The 22,235-nt window shown below is 42.2% G+C and overlaps 1 protein-coding gene across 4 annotated transcripts in view; it reads right to left on the bottom strand.

Moving 5' to 3' along the window:
- Positions 1 to 22,235, bottom strand: part of tenm4 (teneurin transmembrane protein 4) — a 395,445-nt gene that overhangs the window by 83,490 nt on the left and 289,720 nt on the right. For 2 of the 4 annotated variants that reach the window (XM_078222800.1, XM_078222802.1), the window contains 3 exons: positions 21,053 to 21,079; positions 10,473 to 10,619; positions 8,964 to 9,180 (listed from right to left, as the gene is read on the bottom strand). In XM_078222800.1, the coding sequence (XP_078078926.1) occupies positions 8,964 to 9,180; positions 10,473 to 10,619; positions 21,053 to 21,079 (391 nt within the window). The remainder of the gene's footprint in view (positions 1 to 8,963; positions 9,181 to 10,472; positions 10,620 to 21,052; positions 21,080 to 22,235) is intronic. The other 2 variants (XM_078222801.1, XM_078222799.1) reach the window with 1 other exon arrangement.

Genomic DNA, 22,235 nt, shown 5'->3' with positions numbered 1-22,235 from the left:
TTTCCAGTCCGCTGCCACACTGTGCATAAAAAAGGGAAAATTCTGTACATATAGTTAGTTTTCGGACTGGAGGGAAACATACAGTGGTGTTCTCCAGTGGATGGCATTAGGATCATTCTTCTTTCTGATATATCAAGGACTTAGAAACTTAGAACTAAGATGGGGGCAGAATTCTCCCATTTTGGGGCTAAGTCCCATGATGGGGGCGGGAATGTTTCCCGCTGTGGAGTTTGGCAGGGAAACATGCCAAATTTTCCGGCTCCAACTTCATTAATTATGCACTCAGGTGTTTAGTGCCGTATTCTGTGGCGAGGCAGGCCTGAAGGTGGTGGTCTGCTGTTGTTTCTGGCTATCATATTGAAGAGGTGCCCAGCATCACTGACCTACCATTGAAGAAAGACAATAGACCTCCTGAAAATGAAGATGGATCTGTGGGAACATTCTGAGGTTGGAAGATGGATCCCTTCCAGGACACCAAATCTGGAAGATTAATCTGTAGGTGCACCCTTGACCCAATGCTATATTGCTCTGTGGTCCATGGTTGCTAGCAGCCTTCATCCCAAATTCCGAAGGAAGCCCAGTTATTGTTTAGGTGAGTCCTGACATCTGCATGCCACATTGCTCCAAACGTGTTGGCATCATGGAGAATCTGGCATGAGGGATCAGGCCTTCATCTGCATCCCATTAATAGTGCAGCTGTGACAACAATCAGGAAACTCAGCATCATCCAGAACATGACAGTTCACTTGATTGGCATCCAATCTGCCAACTTTGACACCCTTTCCTTCCATCACTGGCACATCGTGACTACACTGTGTACTGCTCACAGGATGCAGTGGAAGGACTCAGTGAGCCTCCCAAAAATGCAACTTCCATCATCTAGAACGAAAAGGGTAGAAGGTGCATAAGAATATTATCACCTCCGATTCACACACCGTTCTGTCTTAGAAATTTATCACAGCTCCTTAATGGATCAAAATCTTGGCACTGTCTACCCAACATAACAACATACATTGACAATACAGCGCGACACACAGATTCAGAAGAGGCCCTTCAAAATATCGAAGATGAACTAAAATCTAGAAGTTTAGATTATGGATTTAGTATGAACATCAGCAAGACAAAAACAATGGGAGTTAGAAGGAATACCTTAGAAGAAATTCGAGTGAAGATTAAGGTGGGTTGTGTGACATTAGAGCAAGTAGACAAGTTTATCTATTTCGGACAAATGATAACAGAATATAGTAAATGTGATGCTGAAATTTGAAGAAGATAGGGATAATCAGACGTAATTTGTAAAGCTGAAGGATGTGTCAACGACAGGAAAACTCAAGTTTGTTACAAGGAAAAACATCATAAGATGCTACATTCTATTCATTTCCTGGCTGCCTCAGAAACCTGGGCAATAAATAAAGATCTGAGGAAAAAAATAGAGGTCTTTTAAATGTGGATGCTAAAACATATGCTAAAACAATCCATGCATCCAATGTTAGACAAATTAAGAGGTGCTAGAAATAGAGTGACATCCAGAAAAGAAAAGGTCAGTATTTCGCCCTTTTGATCAGAGCGGAAAAGCTACAGAGATATCTTTCAGAGGGCAAAGTGGAGAGCAGCAGGAAGAGGGTTGACCTAGGTGTAGTTGGCTGACAGACGTTGCAGACAATGTGTGAGGATAGTGCAAGGCAGATGAACATGGCATACAATGACAGCAGATTTTGTGGCAGAAGTGGCTACAAGCAGCAGCATCTACCGAACAGGATGGCAAGAGTATCTTCACCACACAGATAGTGGTTCAAGAAGGTGGCTCATCATGACTTTCTCAAGGGCACCAGGGGATGGGAAATAAATACTGGCCTTGAAGGCCACATCCTAACAATTAATTTTCAATAAGTAGGAACATGCTGGCGTAAGGTAAATGGATGATTTTTCTCACTGGCTTGGGACCAATGGCATGTTTCATTAATTAATATAATTACTGAATTTAGGGATTTTAGCTGCAGGTCATCTCTATTAGTAATCGAAAGAGGAAATATTGTTTCCTACTTACTATTTCGGGATCATTGTCTGGGAAAACCCTGTACTAGCAGTTGCTTTAAGTTAATAAAGTGAGGTGGAAATATTTAAAGGCAATGTTACCATTATTGTATTGTTTTCTGATTAATTCTGGGGAGGTTTCAATTTGATCTTATAATCCATATAATAGGTTGTGACTGAAGTAGGGGAACATGAACTTCTTCTGTGTGAGGGTGGAGAAACTAGACAGAGACCTGTCCTCGGGTCAAATTTGTCTTGTGGCAGCTCAGCGACAGCAGAGAACAATTAAATCAGACCCCTGAGCCATGGATGGCATGTAGTATGGAGATCCCAAATTGGTGGAAGGAGAATTCTTTTTAAAAGATTGTGAATAATTAATTTCATAGATGAAATCATACAGTAATTTTAGACAATGATCCCTAAATAGTAAGTAGGAAACAATATTTCCTCTTTCAATTACTAATAGAAATGACCTGCAGCTAGAATCCCTAAGTTCAATAATGATATTAATTAACAAAACAAATACATGCCATTGATCCCAAGATACTGGAAAATGCAAAGCACCAGTTAATTGCTCTGTCTTTTTCATTGAATATTCTAACTGTTGACATTAAGATAAATCCAAGGCACTTTGATGCTCACTGAAATATATCACTGTTCTGTTTACTTTGCATGCATCAAAACAGTATCTCAGCTTATTTCAAATGACGTTATAATTATCAATTTGTTTTGTGGCTTATCATGCCTCACACCTCTTACCTCATTACTCACGGTAATTGGAATGACCTTATCATTCATTGTTTATGCTTTTTTGAACGAAGCATAAAAGGCTATAAACACGTTTTAGCTCTGGTCCAGTTGAAACCTAATGGCTCGGATTTTGAGGACAGCAGTAAACTAACAGCGCTCACCATTCATGACACTTCCAGCTGCCCACAGAATTTTAGTGAGTTTTTATGTGGCAACTCTGGGATTGAGGGAGTAAATTCAGCATGGCACTCTCTACATGGGATTTGGTACCAGTGTCAACAGGGCAAATAAGAGTTTGTATCTTCAACAATCATTTTGAAGAATGAGAAAAAATGAGGAATGCAGAATTTAATCCAACAAATGTAGAGTAGAATATCGAATTCAACGCAAAATCATACACTGAAAAAAGATGGGATTAATAGAGATAAAAGAACCAAAAAGCAAAAGTGAAAAAGAAATCATTAACTATTTTTTAAAAATCCAACAATTATTCAAACCTGATGGAATGTGATTCCATAGAACGATAGAACCATAGAAAATTACAGCTCAGAAACAGGCCTTTTGGCCCTTCTTGTCTGTGCCGAACCATTTTATGCCTAGTCCCACTGACCTGCACTTGGACCATATCCCTCCACACCCCTCTCATCCATGAACCCGTCCAAGTTTTTCTTAAATGTTAAAAGTGCATTTACCACTTTATCCGGCAGCTCATTCCACACTCCCACCACTCTCTGCGTGAAGAAGCCCCTCCTAATATTCCCTTTAAACTTTTCTCCTTTCACCCTTAACCCATGCCCTCTGGTTTTTTTCTCCCCTAGCCTCAGCCGAAAAAGCCTGCTTGCATTCACTCTATCTATACCCAGCAAAATCTTATACACCTCTATCAAATCTCCCCTCAATCTTCTACGCTCCAGGGAATAAAGTCCCAACCTATTCAATCTCTCTCTGTAACTCAGCTTCTCAAGTCCCGGCAACATCCTTGTGAACCTTCTCTGCACTCTTTCAACCTTAGTTACATCCTTCCTGTAACTAGGTGACCAAAACTGTACACAATACTCCAAATTCGGCCTCACCAATGCCTTATATAACCTTACCATAACACTCCAACTTTTATACTCGATACTCCGATTTATAAAGGCCAATGTACCAAAGGAACTCTTTACGACTCTATCCACCTGTGACGTCACTTTTAGGGAATTCTGTACCTGTATTCCCAGATCCCTCTGTTCAACTGCACTCTTCAGAGTCCTTCCATTTACCCTGTACGTTCTACTTTGGTTTGTCCTTCCAATGTGCAATATCTCACACTTGTCTGCGTTAAATTCCATTTGCCATTTTTCAGCCCATTTTTCTAGTTGGTCCAAATCCCTCTGCAAGCTTTGAAAACCTTCCTCACTGTCCACTACACCTCCAATCTTTGTATCATCAGCAAACTTGCTGATCCAATTTACCACATTATCATCCAGATCATTGATATAGATGACAAACAACAATGGACCCAACACCGATCCCTGCGGCACACCACTAGTCACAGGCCTCCACTCAGAGAAGCAATCCTCCACAACCATTCTCTGGCTTCTTGATTCCACACTTGTAAAAGTAAATTTCAGTGGCAGAGGTCGTTTTCGCCAATTAAGACTGATTACTCCATTAAAAATCTACAAACAAGTGAATTAGCAAGCTCTAACTTCTTCTTGCACATTTAATTAGTATCTAGTGGGTAGGTCCCATAAATTTTGCACCCTTGATGTGTTTTAATGTTAAGTCTTTCAGCAAGGTATTGGTGTTATAAAACTTGTGAAGGAGCAGAACAGATCGACAGCAACTTCCAGATTTTTGTGTATAACTAGGATGTGCAGGTGCTGGAAGTTACTATCTGGTTTACTTTGTAATAACGATGAACACTGAGAGCCTCATCACTATTCTCATTGCAAAGCCCAGGCCATTAAGTCTGCTGCCTGAAAAGTGCTTGTTCCTGTGCCAGTGGCATTCCATGAAATGACTTCCAATTCATCAGAATATAAACTGGGTCTCTGAGCAAATAAGTAAATAGATCACCAAAACTGTAAATGAAAGCATTGATGGCATTTTTAATGTAATGATCTTGAGTGCCAGTGAAGACTTTCTTAAAACCTGGCCCATCTACAACTGGAAATAACTTGCATTTCTCAATTACGAAGCAGAATGTTCCATCATGGCTTTGAAATTATATCACCTGATATTAGCATACTTGTAATACCCCTGTTAACAGGCAAAGGAATTCATACATTAATATCAGGAGTTCAGGTATCAACATCACACAGCATATCTTCAAGACCTATGTTCCAATAAAAAGATCTCGCCCCTAAAAACTCCTCTCTTGCTTTCTGCCTGTTGCAGTTAAAAAAGAACAAAATAAAAAACAGAAGGAAAGTATTTATAACTTCCATGTTATTCTGATCTAGAAACCTCATTAACAACAAATTTATCTTGTTCAATCCTAAAATAATGTATTTCTCTCATTTGAAATCGGTCTTGTGGTGCAGTGGGTAGCGTCCCTGCCTCTGAACCAGAAGTTCCGGATTCGAGTCCCACCTCAGGACTTGATGGTCAAAGTGCATTCATAACACGGCTCACAGGTTGAGTATAGGTTGAAGACATGGAGGCTTTGGAGAGAGTACAGAAAAGGTTTACCAGGATGTTGTCTGGTATGGGGGGTATTAGCAATGAGGAGAGATTGAATAAACTGGGATTGTTCTCTCTGGAAAGATGGAGGCTGAGGGGCGACCTGATAGAAGTTTATAAAATTATGAGAGGTATAGATAGGGTGAACAGTTGGAAGCTTTTTCCCAGGGCAGAAATGACAATTACAAGAGGACACAAGTTCAAGATAAGGGGGAAAGTTTCAGTGGAGATGTGCAAGTGAAGTTTTTTACACAGAGGGTGGTGGGGGCCTGGAATGCACTGCCAAGTGAGGTGGTTGAGGCAGTTACGTTAGTGACATTTAAGACTTATCTTGATAGACATATGAACAAACGGGGAATAGAGGGATATAAGCGGTTGGTCTAGATAGGACAACGTGATTGGCTCAGGCTTGGAGGGCTGAAGGGCCTGTTCCTGTGTTGTACTGTTCTTTGTTCTTTATTATTAACCTGCAAAATCCTTCCAACACATGCCAATGGCAGGTGGTAAGAGCAGCAGAGATTCCAGGTCAGCAATACTTGATGCGGAGTGGTGCCCCTCAAACTCTAAGCTTCTTCAGACTAGTGGCCTGTTTCAGGAAAAACCAGTTATGGGAACAGATTAAAGTCTGCCTTGCGCACCACTAGGTGTGGAAATTGAAACAACAACAACATTTGAAATCCTGCTTCATATTAAAGATGACATCATCTTGTTTCTAATTGTGTAAACTCCATATAAACACTGAATTTGAAGGCAATCCTTTTGCACTCACTCTCCGTGTATACATATAGTCTCTATCACAACCCTCTTAAGCTTGGTCTGCTTCTAACTTGTTGGTGTTCTCTCATCAAAGCCCCAAACCATCCATGGTTTGGCCTATCTGTTTGGACATGAGGGAAAAAATAAAATGTTTTATAGCCCTAAAAACTTTGCTAATACTTGTCACAATGCTGGTGGTGTTATAAAGAAAAACAGGCTCACTTCCAGAAAACAGCCAGCCCATTACATACTTAATAGATCAGGACCCAGAGACATATCTATGTAGGCACTGATAGGACATTCAAATGGAACTGACAATTGTGTGGCTGAGTGCTGATACAATGGCCCAGATTTTTCAGCAACTGCTATCAACAGAAGAAGGCATTTTTTCCCCCAGATTATTTCATTATGAATGCTTAGCTGAGCTCCAAGAATGACAAATCCACTAAGCAAATCAAGCAATGTTTATACAGCTTGCATTGGAGCGATAGCTGTGTTTGAAGGGCATCTCTAATATCTTATAATAAGTTATTTTTGCCTGATGTGTCTTGGGTGTTTACTTACATAAGATTAAGAGATCTCATGTGGAAAAATGTTTCTGACATTGATACTTATGAACAGTTGCGGTTGATTGACACTTTTAAGAGGTTATAAGCCAAATAGTTTTTTTTCGTTTTCAAAGCCTCTGTTTATTTTGTCAGTTTCAGGAACAGTTCAAAGATTTGCCAGACTTGCCAATGGCTCACTGGTTCTATACACGGGTGGATATTGGAAGAGTGGGCATGGAGGATGAATGCAAGCATGGGAGATATGAGGAAGCATGGGGGATGTGTGGGGTATGGAGGGGGCATGTAGGAAGGGTGAGGGCTTGAGAATTATGATTACAACTGGGTCCGTATTTCAGTATTGGAGGTGGGCCTTCTAGCCAACAGCCTCACCGTCCACCCATGTCCGTTGCCACCTTGGGCATTCTCTGGAGGCAGTGGGCCTGACTGCATCCCTCCCCCACCTCTTTGGAATAAAAATATAGTGGATGGGGCTCTCCTTAAAGACATGGATTTGCGAGATTCGGAGCTTTCCCCAACTCATGATACCCATTTCCTTCAAGAAAATTCTGCCCATTGTGTCCGAATTGCTGCTGTAAACAGTTGACCATTAGGTAGTTACAACAGCTGTTTAGTGGGACAGGATAGTTTGGTCTCAAGTTAATCTGTTCTGTCAAAAGAAGTGTAGTTCTTTTAAAGTAAACTTTTAATTGGAAGATCTATATATGTGAACAAAAACTCCGATGAATGGATGATTACCCAGTGTCATTATAACAGTACTTTTTTCAATGCCCTATGAACAAAGAACAAAGAAGAACAAAGAACAATACAGCACAGGAACAGGCCCTTCGGCCCTCCAAGCCTGCGCCGCTCCCTGGTCCAAACTAGACCATTCTTTTGTATCTCTCCATTCCCACTCCGTTCATGTGGCTATCTATGATCTGATATTTCTTTGAAAGATTTTAACTATTCTGTCTAACTAAGGTTGGTTTTTCTCCCAGTCTGCAGTTGATCTAAAACTACTAGATAAAGGCAAGCCAGAGACTTCATGCAAGCAAACTGTCATGAAATTAATTATACACCATGTTTTGAGGTTGTATAGGAACAGGAGGGATTTTAAAAAAAATTTGATATCCTCAGAATATATAATTAAATACATAAATAGTGTAAATCTGTTAATTGTTTCTCCTCCTCTATTTATCAGTTTATAGTAAATCTGACTAGTAGTTTTAAAACCACACTCTGGTGGAATGATTATTGTTCCATCTACTCAAGTGAAGGAAATCATGAGGGAATGCAGTAATTCCTGGAATAGAGCAATGGAAGTCCCTTAATTGACCTCTGAGCTTACCACATTTACTGAGGTAGTTGGCAAGTAAAGGCATGCACTGTGCTATAGGAGTGAGCACTTGTTCTTAGCAGAGGTCTATGATGTTGAACCAGAGGAAATTATCCAGTGTAAAAATTCCCAGAATGTAACAAGACATAAAGCAACTTGACAAGCTGCCAAAAGCAACACAGGCGATTCATAGCATTCTTAATATGGTGACCCTTGCTACTTCTGGCTGCTGCCTCATTCCATACTACCTACATATTCCACCACTCCTAGCAAGGGTTACATGGAAAGAGCAGGGAATGGGGCGAACTGAGTTGCTTTGTAGAGATCAGGCACAGACGATGGGCCAAGTGACCTCCTTCTGTATTGTAACAATTCTATGATTTTATTTTGAAAGTTTTATCACCAGAATAAACCTAACTGCAAAATATGTTTAAGTTTTACAAAAAATATAAAACAATAAATATTTTCTTACATAAGATCCATAACTACTTGATTCTGTGTATTGCTGGGTTAAAAGCCAAGGGCTATTTTTGACCATGGCATGCAGATATAATTTAGTCCCAACGTTAATGCTGCATAATATGCTTTTATTTTTCCATTAAGAATTCCTGTATATACATTTATAATGGGAATTGCCTAATGTTAACTTGATATGTTGTAATTGAACCATCCCACCAGCAGTGATGCTGCAGCAACTCCACTCGCAGAAAAGTCTTAGAACAATTGAATGCTTATATAGGCTTCCGATACAAATGTAAAGACCTGCTTTCGTCATGGGAAAAGTTGACAGAAAGCGCGTGCAAACCGAGATTTTATGATATTTTAGATTTATACTACAAATGTATTTTTAAAATGCCTATTCTGAAAGACCTTACCCACTGTTGAAAGGATTTTCGTCCGGGATCACATGTGTGCTATCCTTGCCGATGAGGAATTTGACTCTGTCGTAGAAGGATCGAAGGTTCTGTTGTGAAGTTGGCATCTGTGTCTGCTGAATAACATCAAGAGGATCCGGTGATCCGAGGCACAGTGGATTATCGTGGCATAAAGGCTGAAGGCAACAGTCAGGGTCCATGCAATCTATTAAGCCATCTGGTACAGAAAGAACCAAGATATCTTTAGCAAATTCATTAAAACGAGAGAGCAAAAATAACTTGGGGCTGGAAGGCAACAAAATTCACGTACCTAATTTACACACTAATGGAGGATTTGTTTTCACAATGAAATGTGACACACCAAAACCTCCGTACCTGCATTTTGGTCCACTCCTTTATTGTGAAAGCCTTTATTTTGCACATGTTAAGGAAGACTCCACTACCAGATCGCAGATGTACAAATAATAAACCTCTAGAATGTAGCATTTGGATTTGTTGGCAAAGAGCAAAGTATTAAAAAGTGATCTGATTGTGTGATTGAAACATTAACTTCATGCTGAACATTTCACCTTACCATCCATTATCTTTACCACAGCTAGTTCCGATGGGTCAGATAGTGTACATTTATGCTGATGGGAATACATGACAAAATAGGAAAGAGAAAATCCTCCGGGAGTTTCCTGCTATTGCAAAATACAAATGGAGGAACTGGAAGTGGAAAGAGAGAGCACCAGACAGCGTAAAGCAACGTGCCAGAAGCCAAAGTCTACAAATTTTAACAGAAAAGGAGCAAGAAGTCAGCAAAATTTATGGGGGTGGGGTGTGGGGGTGCATGGAGGAGGGGGGCATCAGCATTCCACTGAATAAGGGCTGAAGAGCAGCTCAAGCTAATCATTGAGGCTAAATGGCACTGGTCACTGAGATGTTCAAAGAGTTGATACCAATCAGTGCTTCCATTTTTTGATACTGTGTAGAACTATCCTCATTGAATTTCTACATAGGGAGGACAAACAGTCAATAAGCTCCTGTCTTTCTATGTGGAGTATATCAAGCTCTGAATGAGAGACCTGGTTGATCAGCTATCAAAAATTCTAATTGAAGATTTATCCAAAGACAAGAGCTCTGTTGTTACATGTAGACATTTTCCAGTCGCAGACATTACACTTTGGGTGAAAAAGAAATCATAAAACTACTACTGGCATGTATAACAAAATGTTAGTTAAACCCACATAATAAAGAAACTCCACTATCATACTGCACTCTGCAACGTCAACAAAAAAGCCAATCGGGAACTTATGCAGAATTTCCGAAGAGTGAAGGGCAGTTCACACATTGGCCAACAGAGATTTGATTAAATGTTTATAGTTGAATTCACGTGAATATTCAGCAATGACAAGTTATTATGATGACAAACAACTGTTGATCTATTTGTACAGCACCAAAACATTTTATGGTCTCACTGCTTTTATTAATAGTGTTTCAGATATAAAATGCACAAACAGCTCTTACCTCCATCGTTATCTTTCCCATCTCCACAAGCAGTTTCCATGGAGGTGTCACATCCAGCGCCTCTCCAGCCTAGCTGACACATACAATGCCAACCGTTCTGATCCAGCGTGCATCGCCCATTGCCATTACATAAACCCGGGCAACCTTCTGTCAATAGAAACAAGTTTTATCATTGAGACTCATGTGTTTGGTTTTTCAGTAGTCGCATTTTAATATGGGATATATTGGAGTAGATCTTGAGTTTGTGAGATTCTCTGAAATGGGTGATAGCAAATCAGCAGCCTGTTTTGCATCTCTCCCGGATCCCATTGAAGTCAATGAAAGTAAAATATGGGAGAGATATAAAAAAGTCAAGATCAACTGCATTGTGTTCTTCATTCCATTCCCCAAATAAGTACTAAAACCAAAATCTGAACATTCATTTGCTCTTCATAAAACTTTTCAGAAATAAAGCTGTCTTTATACACCATTGCAAAACAATGTAACAGTATTGGATCTGCATCAAATGCATAATAATCTGCAAAATAATCTGCATCTGCATCAAGTGGACTGGACTTTCTCTACAGCAGGTGAAGGTGAAAAATCTGTACCTCCTCACAATAAGCCTCAGTGTTTCTACCTAATGTACTCAATTTCAATTCACAAATGCCTAACCAGCTGATTTTTCTCATTATGACTAATGGTTTTTTGGAGATTGGCAAACTGCCATGAATGTACACATGCCCCAAGTGGTAACAGCTTCGAGGTTTCACTGGGCATCCACACATGTCAATAATTTTCCTTAAATGTAAATTTCTATTGCTTCATTTTCCTTTGGAAGTGCATTAATTCACACATATTTACATTAAGTTGCAACTGCTGCTCCCACCTATCCCCACAATCCATCCCATTTTTCTGAAATCTTATATACTTTTCCTCTTGTTTAGTAAATCTTCTATTTTTGTATTCGTAAGTTTTGAGATTGGCTTATTGTGAATCCTCTTTGAATCCCCTTTGTCCCACCATTTCTTGCCACATGTTCAGCTGTCCAGTCTCTAAGTTTTGGAATGCTGTCTTTAAACCTCTTTGTTTCCACCTTCTAAAAGCCGACCTCTTTGTCAAAGCTTTTAGTTACCTCATCCGCTATATTTCCCTTTGTTTCAGGGTCAGTTTTTGTGTAATGAGGTGAGTTTAGAGAGTGAATTTGCCTTTTAATTGGGTGAGTGGGTACTAGCTTGGGACTCTGTTGCCTTCCCATTTTTGTGCCAATTAATTGTAGAGTGGGGGGGACTCTTGGACCGCCTTCCACCTCCCTCCATGAATTGAAACCCTTCATTCGACAATTACTTTCCACAAAAGGGCCTCATTCTGCCATCGCTGGTATTCAACCAATGGTAGATGGGGCAGTTGCCATGCAGGGAGCTTGCAAAACATATCCTGAAATGTTTGCTTGTAGGCTCCCAATGGGATCCACCACTGTCAAGCACTCATTGCCAGATTGATAGGGACCCTCTGAGAGCCATCTCCCTGCCCTTTTCTCTGAACCCCCTCTCCTGGGTCCCCCACTGATGCTGGGCCTCTGCTGGGTCCATTGCTGGCAGCTAACACTGCTCCCCAGGTGGACCTGACATCAATGAGGAACTGTTGGCCTTGATTGGTCAGTAGCTCTTGGGGAGTTTGGAGGGGTGGGAGCTGGTATGTGGTATGATTGATCAGCACTTAATATGGCTGGTCTTCCTAAAAGAGGCAACACAGGGCTCTCGCCGACTCTCCAAATGCTAATAATTTAAGATCCCGCTCAATACCCATTAGCCCTAACTCTTTGACTCTTATCTTTTAACCAAATTTCAATCTGTAATACTAATCTATCCATGTTGCTCCTCCTTCCCTCGAACAGTTGCCTCAGGTATGAGCAAAGGTCTGGGTTCTTTTCCTTTCCCTTTCTACATGTTGCCTTGTGACAACATTCACTGCCATTAAAACCACTCTCCATGCCGTTGTGACTCGATTGTTCCAATGCTTTTCTTGCCAGCTTCTTAAATTCCACCTTTTACAAATTGAAACTTCTTCCAAATTTCATAAGTTGTGTATTGGCTCACAATAAGTTTTGCTCTCCAAATTCCTTTTATTTCCCGTTCTGTAAAACATTGATTTTGAAGTTTTGTCCTCTTCTACAAGTCCTTCTATGGCTATGCCTCTCTCTACAACCTTCTTCAGCCCCAAGTTCTCGTACACGTCCTCTTCTCTCTTCCCATCCATCCCCACTCATTTTACACCAGCTTTGATAACAAATACTTCACCAGTATTTTCATAACCACAATCTGAAATACTTGTGCTGAATCCCTTCATTTTGTACTCTTTCTAACAACTTTCAAAAGCTTCCTCAAAGCCATTAGAACCATAGAACCATAGAAAATTACAGCTCAGAAACAGGCCTTTTGGCCCTTCTTGTCTGTGCCGAACCATTTTATGCCTAGTCCCACTGACCTGCACTTGGACCATATCCCTCCACACCCCTCTCATCCATGAACCCGTCCAAGTTTTTCTTAAATGTTAAAAGTGACCCCGCATTTACCACTTTATCCGGCAGCTCATTCCACACTCCCACCACTCTCTGCGTGAAGAAGCCCCCCCTAATATTCCCTTTAAACTTTTCTCCTTTCACCCTTAACCCATGCCCTCTGGTTTTTTCTCCCCTAGCCTCAGCGGAAAAAGCCTGCTTGCATTCACTCTATACCCATCAAAATCTTATACACCTCTATCAAATCTCCCCTCAATCTTCTACACTCCAGGGAATAAAGTCCCAACCTATTCAATCTCTCTCTGTAACTCAGCTTCTCAAGTCCCGGCAACATCCTTGTGAACCTTCTCTGCACTCTTTCAATCTTATTTACATCCTTCCTGTAACTAGGTGACCAAAACTGTACACAATACTCCAAATTCGGCCTCACCAATGCCTTATATAACCTTACCATAACACTCCAACTTTTATACTCGATACTCCGATTTATAAAGGCCAATGTACCAAAGGCACTCTTTACGACTCTATCCACCTGTGATGTCACTTTTAGGGAATTCTGTACCTGTATTCCCAGATCCCTCTGTTCAACTGCACTCTTCAGAGTCCTACCATTTACCCTGTACGTTCTTCTTTGGTTTGTCCTTCCAAAGTGCAATATCTCACACTTGTCTGCGTTAAATTCCATTTGCCATTTTTCAGCCCATTTTTCTAGTTGGTCCAAATCCCTCTGCAAGCTTTGAAAACCTTCCTCACTGTCCACTACACCTCCAATCTTTGTATCATCAGCAAACTTGCTGATCCAATTTACCACATTATCATCCAGATCATTGATGTAGATGACAAACAACAATGGACCCAGCACCGATCCCTGCGGCACACCACTCGTCACAGGCCTCCACTCCACTAATTATTCATTATCCAAGTTATTTTTGTGATTGTGATGCTCATTGGCATGCTTTATGTTAATTGTGTTATATAAAAGTAAGCTGCTGTTTTATCTTATCGTTAAAGTGCCAGAATTCCAAATGGGTGATACCTGTGCCAGAATGGTGCTTATGTGACTTGCAACAGATATTCCCCATAGCTGCCTGTAATGATCCAATAACATAAAGGTTGAGCAGCGCTATCACAATCATCTGCCCACTTTGTCTGTGGCTCTGATTGTGATAGCGCTGCTCAACCTTTATCAGAGCCACAGACAAAGTGGGCAGATGATTGTGGCATTGATCCTCACGCATAAATGGCAGAGGTCCCTGATTCTCTGCCATATCCTTATTAAGATCAGCACAAGACCTGCATTCCTGTTTTATTCTTTGGGGATGAGGCGGGTTTGGGCAGTGTTGAGGTATGGCTGATGGTAAATGCTGAGCTGCCCAGATCCCAAACGGAAACTTGAAACAGCTGCCAAAACGTATTTTTTGCAATTTGTATATTATGGGGAGGTTTACTGAAATTGAGAAATGATGTCTCTGACCTATTGTGATGATTTTATATTAACATCTATTTTTTAAAAAATTTAAATGTTTACACTTAAACACAAGAACTGCTCTACACAATTAACAGTACTTTAAAACAGTTCCAAAAGATCTTAACTTAAACTAAACTAAAGTTAACCTTCCCTTTTCTGCTTGGCAACAATTCTCACAGATTTAAAATCTATAGAATTCCAGCGATTTTACCATGCTGTGCTCTTTTGCTCTGAGGCTGAGAACTGATTCTCCAGGTCTGGCCTTGTCTATGCTGTCTTCTAGGAGATCTAACCAACTATCATGTTGTGTTCTGGGAGAAGGCTGCAGTCTATCACACAGCTTCACTGTTTCCTTAAAATGTGTTTCTTCCTTTTGATCTTTCTATCCTCTATTGTTTCATCCTATCTCTCAGAACTGATCAAATTCTTTCCTTTAATTCTGATTTTTAAAAAGTAAACTTACCCTATATTTGCCTGACTTACTTAAAATCTTTACAACTTATACATGTTTCCCTTTTTTTCAGAACTATTTTCTTTACTGCTGTGTAAATTCTTATTGAAGTTTTTCTTGGCTTATTAACATGTCAAAACCACTTCTTGCTGTTGTTTTAGACCCCTGCAGTCACTCTGTCTCTTAATCTAATTACAACAATCAAATCCCTACCAGCCTGCTTTCCAGCAGAAGAAGAAAATATCAGTGATATCACCAAAGAAAAAGCATAATTCCTCATTTTCCTGACAGCAGCATCAACTTAAAGTGCAACCTCATTCCATTTTCCTCCAGACTCTTCCCCTCTTTCATCATAATAACATACACTGAATGTACAGGCACACTGTTGTGAAGCATTTGGGTCTACAAACGTTAAAAAATACGATTGGGCATGTGCTGTGGGAGATTTCTAACCAGTTAATAAGGTTTTTAAACAGAATCTATTATGGCACTGACAGGACTACCAGTAAAGAGTTAAATGATTCTTGAAACAAGTTAATAAGCTAATGAGAGAATAGTTTACACGTATGTGAATGCTGTAAGAGAATTAAACAATTATGATTTTAAAACATATTTACTGATATTTTAATGTATTTAAAGTATTGTACGAATCATTGTTCACTTCAGCCAAAAGCAGGTTACCGCAAGGTACGATGGTAAAGGCAAATAGTTCAGAACCAAAGGCCTGGGAACCCCGGAGTTAGCAAAATTCATAACAGAAAGTTTTTATGCAGTAACACGTATTGCAACATTTATGAATAGGAGTAGTAATCGTCTAGACTTAGGATGGAAGAGTTCCCACTGCAGCTCCTGCTGATGGCCTGGTGTTGCCCACCCTGCAAAGGCAGACAGCAGCCATGTCCATGGGCCTTCCGATCTGAGTCCGAAGTGAAAGAGGGTAAAGATGAAGAGTCACCATCACTCAGTCGCACACTTGCATCCACCAGATCAGAGTCTAAAACTGTACATATTTTAGAGGAAATGATGGGGGAATCTGCAAGTGGTGGGACCCAGGACACTAGTCTGTGGGAACCAAGGGGTTGACAGGATAGTGCAGGTGTCAGCTTTCAGAGGAAGAGGTTGCAGACTAATTCTGCCACAGGGGACTTAGGTGACAACTTTGATGAATCAAGCTACAGAGGAAAAGTGATGGGTGTACACAAACCAAATGCTCGGTGCAATGGAAAGCCTGCTAGGAAGCCTGTGCTCAGTGTCAAACACTATGGGCCCGGTTTTACCAAAACTTCGCGCCTGTAAAATGGCGGTAAAGTTGGGCGTCGGGCCTATGCGGCGATCCGCACCCTAGCGGATCGCGCCTTTACCAATGGCCGATTCGGGCGCCATTCTGGTGCGCGCACAGATTGGCCGGCGTGACAATTTAAATGCATTTGCATGCATTTAAATCAGCATAATGAAGCACGCGCCCAACTTTACCATCAATCCCCCCTTTACCAGCATTCGGCCCAATTCGCGTCCGCGCCTTTACCGACCTGATAAATAAAAGTCCAACTTGTACTTTTATTCGGCAGGGGAATCGCTGAGGCCCACCCTTCGCGGACACCCCCTCCAACCACCCCGGCAGACCGCCCCCCCCCCCCCCCCACGGGATCAGACCCCTCTGGGAGGCCGACCCTCCCCCCGGGGATTGGATTCCTCTGGGAGGCACCCCTCCCTCCCCCGCCCCCCTTCCGGGATTGGACCCCTTTGGGAGGCAGGCCCCCCTGGCAGAGCACACCCCTAACCTACGTCAATCGTGGTCTCCCTCCACCATCCTTCCCGCTCACCTTCAGTCCTTCGACAGCCTGCAGCACGTTCCTGGACACTGACTTCGAGCCACGGCTGAAGTGACCGGGCTTCACACAGGTCCGCTGGCGTCTGCCGGAGGAGGGGGGGGGGCCCAGTTGGAACTCTGGTTGGGGGGGGGGGGGAAATGAGGAGAGGGGGCGGGCCCACATCGCCCTCTTGGGGGGGGGGGGCGGGAGGGAGGGGAGGGGGGGTGTGATGTCTCATCCTCTGGGGGGGGGTGGGAGGGGAGGGGGTGTGACGTCTCATCCTCTGGGGGGGTGGATGGGGAGGGGGTGTGACGTCTCATCCCCTCGGGGTGGGGGGGGGCGGTGGAGAGGGGGTGTGACGTATCATCCTCTGGGTGGTGGCGGGACGGGGGAAGAGGGGGTGTGACGTATCATCCTCTAGTCGGGGGGATTCCGCTGCGTGTATGTGGCCGATCCCTCCTGGCACCATCACTGGTACACTACCAGCCACAGATTACTCTTCCCTGCTGGTGTGAGGGAGCGGGAGAGATGGCTGTGGCTTGTAGTGTACCAGTGATGGTGCCAGGAGGGATCGGCCGCAGACACGCAGCGGAACCCCCCCCGACTAGAGGATGAGACATCACCCCCCCTCCCCTCCCACCCCCCCAGGGGATGATAAGTCACACCCCCCCCACTCCCACCCCCCCTCGGGATGATAAGTCACACCCCCTCCCCCCCCCCCCCCCAACCTCCCCGACCAGAGGATGAACGGCAAAGAGGCTCTCTGCTTTTTTTTTGTGGCCAGGCGCGTTCTGTCAGATTGTTTCCGAACTGCGCATGCGCTGTTCGGAGCTCCTATCATTCTGGCGGCACTAAGCCCCGCCCACTGGACCGGCGCCGGAAAAAAGCGTATGGGCGCGCTGGAGCGCGGCCTCCCCGGGCTCAGATCTATTTGATGCCCGCACCCGGCACTTAGTCTCTAAATGGTAAAATCGGGCCCTATGGAGGAGACAAACATCAACTTGGAACAGGGCTTTGTACTGAGATTTGCACATGGATTCCAGGCAGAAACGGACTTCCCTTCCCCTTCTTCCAGTTGTTTTTGTCCTATTATTGTTATTTTATTATTGTTCTTGTCTTTCCTCCTCCTCCTCCTCTTCCTTGTCTTCCAGCTCCTCTGCTTCTTTCAGGACGCATGGCGGCAAAGGTTGTTCTTTCACACTAGCCAGGTTGTGCAACAGGCAGCATATACCGACAACAAATGTTGACACCTGCTTGCTGAGTTCTGCAGGGCTCTTGCAAAGCTGTCCAGGCAGTGGAAACATTGCTCGAGGATGGTGCTGGGAATGTTTCTTGAGACAACATTATCGGCCTGTTGTTCACATCTGCATGAGTTCCTGACTGGAGTCGGGAGGCATGTCATGAGAGATAGCTCTTGTCATCAGTATCCAGCCTTTGATTTGTCAAATGCAAGTGGCACAGAGACTGCTGCAGAATGAAAAAATGGTGACTATTGCTGGGATAATGGGTGTTCATCTGCCTGTGGTCACACCCAAGGTGTACTTTGTGCGAATAAAATCCATCTCAATGAAAATGATGAAGCACACACATGAAAATGCACATGCAGTCAATGGCATTCTGCAGCATGGGCAAAGCTGTATTTTCCTGCCAACTTGATGCACACTCTCCTTGTTTGTGCCTGTCAAGACAGAATAAGGTGAATGTGTTTCTCGCTTTATATAAAGAATCTCTGTGACCTTCCTCATACAGGAATGCACTGCAGAGTGCAAGGTGCTGCTTATTCCCCCAGAAGGAAGCAGAATAGAGCCAGATGCATAAACGCCATATTCAGCATGATGGTCACAGGTAATGCTGTCCTTATTTTAAAGGGTAGCAAATTTAAAACAGGATTGAGGAGAAACTACTTCTCCCAAAGGGTTGTGAATCTGTGGAATTTGCTACCCGAAAGTGCGGTGGATGCTGAGACAGCGAGTAAATTTGAGGAGGAGTTAGACATTTTTAATTGGTAATGGGTTGAAGAGTTATGGGGAGAAGGCAGGAAAATGGGGATGAGGAGCGTATCAGCCATGATCGAGTGGCGGAGCGGACTCGATGGGCCGAATGGCCTTATTCTGCTCCTATATCTTATGAACTTATGAACTATCCTGTTCTGAGGCTGCAGTTTTGGCTACAGCAGTTGACAGATTTCACTCATGATCTCTTGATTGAAATGAAAATATCTAATGCATTGGTCACTGCTAAAGGAAGAGGGTCTGAATACCCTCTGTGGATATGGCAATTGGCTGAGAGCCACTCTCTTTCTCTCCAATGCCTTCATCTCCTCCAGCAGCATACCCTGCTCTCTGGGGTCTCTGTTCATTCACCCAGTCATGGTCAATTCGTAAAGGAAGCCTTAAGAGGCCACACATGTCTGGAAGCAACTCTTTAAGCACAATATTTTATATGACAAAAACAGGCCAAACAGATCATCCCCTATAAAGTATTCAAAGCCAGAAGAAATAATCCAACAACTAACCTGTAAGTACTTTCTGATTCCTTTAAATGGTTGGGGGGAGGGTGGGGGGGGGGGGGTGCGGGGGGAGGAGAGTTGGTAGTGAGAGTGCTCCTTTAATCCATCTAACATTGTGTTCAGCAATGCAAGATGAAGCCTGGGTGTGCTCGGGAATGTGGAATTGTGTGGAATTGCTTTGCTAAATGGCATCAGTGGTTTCAAATTCCAGGTGCACACTCACTTTGCATCACCATATCGCTTCTTCGTTTACATATTGCTGGTGGTCATTTGTAACGCATGCAAACTATTCTACCAATATGAAGTCCTGCTCCCTGCTCATAGGAAATACGTATGCGTAGCTTGGATCCGATTCTTGACACTTCGTTGATTGCATAGTACCTAACAAATGGTTCCAGTTTAGTCCCCAAACTATGGAAGATGCAACATAAAAAGCTTCAAACAGTGACTGTTCAGAGCAAAACGCATACAATTTTCTTTTTTAAGTGTGTTACATTGTTTTGCAGGGTCCTGTGTAATTTTCATTCAACAACAAACTATTCACAAAAAAACATTAAGCAGATATTCAGCTAACAGACTGAATGGGTCCTCTGAGTAGCAACAAGCAGAATTCAATATCACAATAATATTATAAAGCTGATTTAATGTTCAGGATTGTATATGTTTCTCTAATTTTGTTCAGGCATCCATGGATATAGTTAAGGATAAAAAAGTCAAAGAATAAAATGCTGGAGTACACGACAGGATGGAAGGCAACTATAGAAAGAGCATGGGTAAATACTTCACGGTCAAACCTGTCATCAGAACTGGAAACTGTAATAATCACTATACTCTTCTGTCATTTTTCTGATGGTGGAACAATATTCAGCTTGCCAATGAAGTGTGCAAGAGGTTGAAACACCAGCAAGTTCAGCAAACAATTTTTAAAATCAAGTAGTTTATGAAATTGCCCTTGATGGATTATGTAACTACACACAGGTTAAATTCAATTGAATGTGTGAAAATTTTCACCATCAATTCAAAATTGGGTCTGTACATTTTTGATGTTTGATGAAGTACAGATGCCAGAGAACCAGTTAATGGTCAGAATTATCCAGTCTCGCACACCCTGCTACCGCTGCTAGTTAGAATGGAGAATTTGGCGCTCAGCCAAGTCTCCGTTCACAGCACTGGGACCAGATAATCTCAGCTGCCAGCAAGTTGGAGAATTCCGATCAAAGTTTAATAGAACTCCTTAAATCTGAGGCAAGTGGATTGGCAACCAGTCCTCGAGTTTAACGTTAATTTGTTAGGATGTGACATACATTAATCTATTACAATCGTTGAGCCATACATGAAAATATCTTCACACTATACACTTGCATAATTTGGCAGGCTTCAATATCAGCCTTTGAGAGTACTCATACTTTCAACCATCACAGCATGGGCTGTATACCTCCGCAATGTAATTATTTTAATGTGTGTGCTTATTTCTTTCTGTTCACATACTTCAGATGCATGAATCTATTAAAATTTGGCAGGAGAGAAAAAAAGTCAAAATCTATGGGTATACTTGTAGCAACCTTTCTCCCTTTTCTCACTAAGGGACTCAATGGTCCAGTTCAGTTGCAATTGCATTTCTCTGAAATATTACCAATGGAAATAATAAAATAATTCTGAAAGGACAGTTTACAGCAACAGGCCATCAACTTATTACAACTGCAAGCCAGTGAATAAAGCTAAGCGGATCACATCAGACTGATGAAGAATGATTACAACAGCGACAGAATTAGAAATTCTAAAAGATGAACTTTAAATCACATCATAAACAGTTTACTAAAGATATAGGAATAAAGCCGTACCTTTCACTACCTTATCCAGATAGTGAGCTTGAGAGATAAAGCAGAAAGGGCATTCAGGAAAGGTTGAAGGAAGAACATTTCTACTAGCTAAGAGACATTAGAGGTTAATCAATCAGCACAAAACAAAAAGGAAAGTAGGACATTTACAGCAAGAAAACAGTGTCAAGAAACAACAAGGCTTTCATTGTGACAAAAAAGTCTGTGCCATTTTCTTCTTAGATGGCATTGCTTTATCTTCTGTTTTTATACTTTCCACTAGAGTAAAAATATGAACGGGACCTCAAATTCGAGACTACAATTCTGTAGTGACATTTCGCTGCCATGAAAACTTCACCCAACACAAAATGTCCAACTGAATAAATTGAGTTCAGATGATCGAACTTCCCTCGTACAAACTACTGAGATTAATGATGGTACAAATTATTTTCACTGCACAAAATGAGAAGCACTTGAAAGTGCTTGTGGCAAAGGTAATGAAAGGTAATACAGGACGCAGTATGTAGATAGACCAACAAGAGGCGAGGCCACATTGGATTTGGTACTGGGGAATGAACCAAGCCAGGTGTTAGATTTGGAGGTAAGTGAGCACTTTGGTGACAGTGACCACAATTCGATTGTATTTACCTTAGCAATGGAAAGGGATGGGTATATATCAAAGGGCAAGAGTTATAGCTGGGGGAAAGGAAATTATGATGCGATTAGGCGAGATTTAGGTGGCGTAGGTTGGGGAAGGAAACTGCAGGGGATGGGTACAATTGTACTGTGGAACTTGTTCAAGGAACAGCTACTATGTGTCCTTGGTAAATATGTACCTGTCAGGCAGGGAGGAAGCAGACGTGTGAGAGAACCGTGGTTTACTAAGCAGGTTGAATCTCTTGTGAAGAGGAAGAAGGAGACTTATGTTAAGATGAGATGTGAAGGCTCAGTTAGGGCACTTGAGAGTTACAAGTTAGCCAGGAAGGACCTAAAGAAAGAGTAAGAAGAGCCAGGAGGGTACATGAGAAGTCTTTGGCAGGTAGGATCAAGGAAAACCCTAAAGCTTTCTATAGGTATGTCAGGAGTAAAAGAATGACGAGGGTAAGATTACGGCCAGTCAAGGACAGTAGTGGGAAGTTGTGCGTGGAGTCTGAAGAGATAGGAGAGGCACTAAATGAATATTTTTCGTCGGTATTTACACAGGAGA

The sequence above is a fragment of the Mustelus asterias genome, chromosome 10 (assembly GCF_964213995.1).
Source record: "Mustelus asterias chromosome 10, sMusAst1.hap1.1, whole genome shotgun sequence".
Classification (NCBI taxonomy): domain Eukaryota; kingdom Metazoa; phylum Chordata; class Chondrichthyes; order Carcharhiniformes; family Triakidae; genus Mustelus; species Mustelus asterias.
Note: the sequence above shows the minus strand (reverse complement) of the source record. Positions and strands in the feature narration are given on the sequence as shown.